The sequence below is a fragment of the Monopterus albus genome, unplaced genomic scaffold (genome assembly GCF_001952655.1).
Source record: "Monopterus albus unplaced genomic scaffold, M_albus_1.0 scaffold177.1, whole genome shotgun sequence".
NCBI lineage: Eukaryota > Metazoa > Chordata > Actinopteri > Synbranchiformes > Synbranchidae > Monopterus > Monopterus albus.
In genome coordinates this window covers 52,280-58,333 of record NW_018128057.1, presented here as the reverse complement: position 1 = coordinate 58,333, position 6,054 = coordinate 52,280, and the positions used below count along the sequence as shown (strand labels likewise).

Below are 6,054 nucleotides of genomic sequence, written 5' to 3'. Positions count from 1 at the left end.
ATACCATCTGTTTTCTTTAAACTCATGCCTTATTATAATTGCTCCAATGTCAATGAGTCGCTTCCTGCTCCAAGACCCTTTAAATTTTATTGTGTTTGCATTGAATAAGGTGGAAAACTAACCTAACCAACTAGGTTTGGGATTATGCACATGTTGCCATGACAAGTCCCATGAGACCTTCGAAGAAGAAGCTTTATTTTTATTGTCATTGTAACATTGTGACACGTACAATGAAATATTATCTGGAGCCGAGGGCTCTGGGCCGCTGCGTACATACGCGCCACCATCACGGGCAACTTGGGGAGGTTCAGTGTCTTGCCCAAGGACACTTTGACATGTGGACTGCAGGCACCGAGATTCGAACCTCTGATCCGGAGACAGCTGCTCTACCCACCGCACCATTGTCACCCCAAAACAGATGAACCAACAAATAATATGAAATAGTCAACAAAGTTATCTGCTTAACCTGTTAGTCTACGTACAAAGAACACCCCACAAGTCAGTGAGTACATGTTGACAGAATATGTGAACCTCCAAAATATAACCGATGTCTAAATCAATAAAATAAGCAGATAAACTATACCGATCAATCTGATCTGTGATCAGATGACAAAGTTTGATAACAGATGTTCAGAACCTATTTAGTGATTTGCGATTGTATTAATGAAATGATATCACATGATCAAAGATGGGTCCACTGAGGAAGATGCTTCTCTCTGCATATTATCTCACTGCTCACCATCTCGACTGAACTGAGGCGCAGTTTGTTTCATGAGAAATGTTTCTAATCTGAGGGATGATGTCAGATTGACTCTGTATACCTGAGACAAATGCGTAACAATGTGCTGAATCATAGCACATGTAGTCTTTTTACAGCTGTATTATGACACTTTATCTTGTCCTCAGGCCTCTTCCTTCACTGTTCATCTGCTCATCAGTTGTTTATTTTTAATCTTTGCCAATTAAATCCAGTTCAGCTTGATTTCATGCTGCTGTGGATCTGCAGCAGCGCGACAAATCTGCAGCTCAGCATGTCATTACTGAAAGTAAAGTGACTAACAGCAACACAAACACAAACCAAATGAAAAACAACAGCAGGGAGCCGAACGTCCAAAGAAGAAAGAGAGAATCAGGATCAGAGAGAAATTTATGAAGACAGAGAGAGAGAGAGAGTCCTTTGAAGGACTGTCTGTGATCTTCAATGACAGAGACACAGGTGATTGATTCATTCATGGGCTCATTGATTGATGAAATAGGGATTTTTCCATGATTATTTTGTTTTTATTTTCCAGATTTTGTAGTCTGTTGTAGGTCTGCACGATAATGGAAAAAGTCATAATAATCAGAATTATTTTGGTCAATTTTGAGATCACGATTATTTAATCACTCACTGACTGAAAATATTATGCTTTAAAAAACGTTCTAATAATCACCTTGATTTGGCCAAGTATGTTACACACACAAGGAATTTGTGTGCGTGATTGAAAGCCCCTGATATCACGATGAGTGCCACGTGATGTTGACATTATAGACGTACTCCCTCAGAGACATTACAGGACTTCAGCTGCAATCACAGTCCACAGAATAGTGTGGCACATAATGCCATCAGAAAACTACATGGTGTCAGTTTTATGTTTCAGTTTTTATTCAGATTAAATAAACCAGATGTAACATGTCAATCAATGATCTGTAAAGGTGTTGGCAGATGGATTTTGAGATGAAGCCAGCCTAGCTGTCTTTCTGAAAAGCTAAGTTAGCTGCGTTCCAGTGCTTATGCTAAGCTACTGTAAGCTAGTCAACTGTCAGTTGTAGCTTCATATCTGGCATACAGATGTGAAAGTGGTGTCACTCCAATACCTAATGTTGGTTTTATGGTTTCTGTGTGTTGTGTGAACCCGCTACCACATTTTGTTCACAATCCTACACACACTGTTTCCTGTCCCTCTTGCTGTTTGTCTCGGCATGTCCCCGGCTATAGTCAGTTTGCAGAACAGGCAGAAAAAGACCTGAGACAGGCTTTTATTTTGCAGGAGAGTGAAGGGTTAAAGTGTTTCCGTCATAACTGCAGATACTGCAGGTCCACACACACACACACACACACACACACACACACACACACACACACACACACAGAGAGAGAGAGACACACACTCCGCCTGTGATGTGTGTTGCATTTAAATATGACACTGATTAAATTTGTCAGCACAGAAGAAGAACAGTGGCTGAGAGGTGGCGGAGATTTGACATGTTTATCAGTTGAGAAGCCATCTTCTTGGGAAAGGTGGTGAAAGCACTGACCTGTGAGAAGGAACTATTTAACAACCAGACTCAAACACTGATGTGTGTTTACAGCGGTTAGTGTTTAGAGCTACAGCAGGTGGAGTAACCACAAATTAAAGAAGCAGTTGTCTGCCTTTTTTCTCTAATCATTGTTCAAATCAAACAGGAAGGGTGAATTACTAAAATTATGATGTCATCCTTTAGGTGGAGCTCACTGGGAGGGGGTGGGGCTTCATACACTAGGAGACAAGGAAGTGTGGCCTTTGGTTCTAACCAGTCAACTATGCAGAGGAGCATGGCTACAGCCTATCATCAGCTTGGAGAGAAGACTGTCTCTACCCATGCAGGTACATCAGATTACATTCATCATTAACTGTTGGAGGCTTTTGTCCAAAGCAACATAAAATAAGTGTATTTAAACAACATCAGGTGCAAGGGTGTCATATGATGTATACATTGTATAGGAACAAAATTTGACTACTTAATGTAGGAGTGTATCCCTTTTAAACAAATAACTTAAAGGGCCCACAGCGCCTTTCCTTGTTTTTTTACTTATCTACAATGTTACAACGGTGAATTATCATCTTAGACGTGACTTAAAGCTCAAAAAATGAGGCGTACATATGTTCTAGTACTTCTGTGCAGAAGCAACTCGGTTTATACACTTCTCGCAAACTCTCACTAGGGAGAAATTTTTTTCTAGCAACTTAAAATATTACGTGATAGTTTAACCGTCTCCTTGAATGGTCATAATCTCCAGGCCGTTGCGCATTCATGTAAGCTTGCTTGACATCAACTGTGCCATTGTAAAAGAGGAATTTTCTGACTTCTCCTGGTTTGGTGGATATATTCTACCTCCTGCTGCTGCACTGCGACCAGAGGATGTGGAGAAAAATACAGGGTCTGAGGTTACTGCATGTCCGGGAATGTTCCTATACAGGGACTATGTCTTACCTGACCCAGTCTAACCTACAAGCAGCTGCCTGTGAAGCCCCTGCTGTGGTTAATGATCAGCTCATCAATGCTGGATTCCCCCGGAGCACAGTACCTGGTTGTTCTGACTGGTTGAGGCCAGTGTGTCTGCCGCATGTGATGTGTTGCTGGTTAACCAGCGGATTGACAGCCCATAATGTTATTGTCGGCGCTACTCTACCTGTTGGAATCATTGTCACTACTTTGGGACTGTATGTGGTCGTGTGGGGGAAGACGCAGCGACCACAGCGATTTACCAACCTTGGAGCTACTTGAAAGGGAGTGATGTTTCCACTACTTGTTGGGACTTAACGGTAAGTTTAAAAAACACATGTTGTGTGTTTGTTAATGCCTTGTTTTTGTAATGTTAGAAGGAATTGTTGTAAGGCTGGAGAAGTTACTATGGCTGCATTATGCCAGTTAAAATATTGGGTTTCTCATTTACCTGCTTTGTTTAGAGTGTTACACATCCCTTTTCATCGGTACATATACTGTTGTTTACCTATCTATGGAGGAGACATTCATATTAATTAATGCCATCGCAGTTTGTTGTGCCCACTTTCATATTCTGATTCGAACATGTCAGGATTTGAGATACGGTCATTGTCAAAAACGCAGCTTATTTGTCAGTGTTTTCATCGTTCCCCTGTCAAGAAGTTCCCCCTGTTCAAAACTCATGTAGCACCTCCCTCGGTGGTTGTAATTAGGATGATGTTAGGATTCAGGTTAGGGGAAACGGATTTCGAGACAACACCAGCAACAGGAGTTGTGCACATTCATAAACTATCCTCTCCTTTTCAGGAGGAGGATCTCGGGTTTTATCATTGTGAAATAATTACAATTTGGAGTTATGAGGGGTGCAAAGCTAATCTAGAGGCACCCAAGATTAAACATTAAATGGCTGGAAATGAGCAGGCCATGGGCTCTTTGTCATGTTCACTGCTACTGTGCTGCGGGAAAATGCTGGCTCTGATGGCAGACAGTGAGGAGGGAGGTGTAGTAGTCCAGGAGGGAGATGACAAACACCTGCATGAACACCGGGGTGCTACTCTGGTAAGTAAGGGGTTAATCCTCCTCACGGAATAAAGGAGGAATTAAGTGGCTTGTCTTACCTGTCCAGGTTGTCTGTCCACTTGTCTCTTTCCTGTCGCTATCCATTTAACTTACTTTAATCCCTGCCCTATCCCTAATTTACAGGTGATGAAGGAGGTTCATCACTCCTCCTCTTCACGATTTTCTTCAAGATTCACTTTGATGACTGACTTCAGACACAGTAAGACCTGCCTGTCTTTCTGTCTGCCTGTTTGTCTGTCTGTGTTTAGTTTATGTTGACTGGTTGAAACGTGACTCTGCCATAAACTGAGACTGATATGTTTAAGATCATCCTCCATTGCCCCCCAGATGGTGTTTGTTTCCAGGTGATGCGCAGTTTGACTGCATCAGTAAAAGCTGTAGTATAAACCCTTTAGCTGGTTGAAGTCTGATAAATATCCTCATGTCCCTCATGTCCCTGGAGTCAGCATCCATTGGGTCTCAAAACTACAGCTTTGACAAGTAAAACAAGGCAAGGCAGCTTTATTAATGCAGCACATTTCATATACAGAGGCAATTCAAAGTGCTTTCCATAGTCAGAGAAAATGCAGGAACTGAAGATGAAACATTGTTAAAATGAGAAAATATGGAAAATGAATATATAAACAGATAAAATAAAAGGCCTGAAACATGATTATCTAGCAGTTGAGGGCAGAAAGTGCCATCTGGAAGAAATGAGATGATCGGACCTGTGGCAGCGCAGCTTCAGGCTTAGGGGCTCCAGGCTACATTAGCTGCTACTAGCATAACACAGCCCTGGTGTATGGAGCACAGGCAGAGTACAATAGCAGTGTGTAGATTACATATTGATATCATATGTAGTAGTTAATAGGTAACAGTTATGTAAGTGTGAGTTAAGAATGCTTATAATAATCTATATAATCTCTGCAAGCTGTGCTCTGTACTCTGTTAGGCTCTCTGTAAATTGTTTAAATGTTCGTGTGCTCACCCTCAAGTTCATGTCTTAAAAAGGGAGAGACTTGGTGGGTTAGTGCAACCTAGAAGCTCATGTTCTGCCCATTTCAAAAAGTTCCTGGAAGAAGTGATATAATGCTGACATAAAACTGTGAATTTGGTATAAACAATATGATGGACGTGTACGGGTGTGAGTGGTTAAAAAGTAGTGCGTTATGCTGTATTTGGAGAGTAAGCAAGTAAGGAGCTAGTTGAAAAGGGAGACAGGAGAGGACTGCCTGATTGATTCAACTGATAATGCACGAATAATTCTCTTATTCACTATTCTGTTCAGCTCTCTGCAGAGAAGGTGATTCTGTTCCCTGCCTCTCGAATTATTGAACTGCTTTTTGAATTATTGTAATAATAAATGATCATTGGAATTGTAGTGATTCGTCTGTGAATTAATTTAGCTCACGAGACATTGGCCACTACAGTTTGAACAGTTTGTCATTCACTACTTTTACTTGTTCATCAATAGTTAGCAATAAATTCAGATTTCAGAAACTCACTAATCAATGTCATCACAAAAATCAGCAGTTTATTTTCAGTTCGATCCAGTTTTATTTGTATAGCTCCAAATCACAGCAAAAATGCTCCCAGGCACTTTACATAGTAAGGTCTAGACATGGTTTATTCTTATTATTATAGCAGAAAAACCCAACAAACCACTCGGCGACAGCGAAGAGGAAAAGCTTCCTTTAACGGAAGAAACCTCTGACAGACCCCGGCTCTCGGTGGGTGGGCTTCTGCCTC

At 41.3% G+C, this 6,054-nt stretch overlaps 1 protein-coding gene across 4 annotated transcripts in view; it reads left to right on the top strand.

Annotated features, from left to right (window-relative positions):
* tcerg1l (transcription elongation regulator 1 like) overlaps nucleotides 1-6,054 on the top strand; it is a 26,032-nt gene that overhangs the window by 13,823 nt on the left and 6,155 nt on the right. For all 4 annotated transcript variants that reach the window (XM_020616733.1, XM_020616732.1, XM_020616734.1 and 1 more), the window contains 2 exons: nucleotides 2,485-2,627; nucleotides 4,450-4,525. In XM_020616733.1, coding sequence (XP_020472389.1) covers nucleotides 2,485-2,627; nucleotides 4,450-4,525 — 219 coding nt within the window. The remainder of the gene's footprint in view (nucleotides 1-2,484; nucleotides 2,628-4,449; nucleotides 4,526-6,054) is intronic.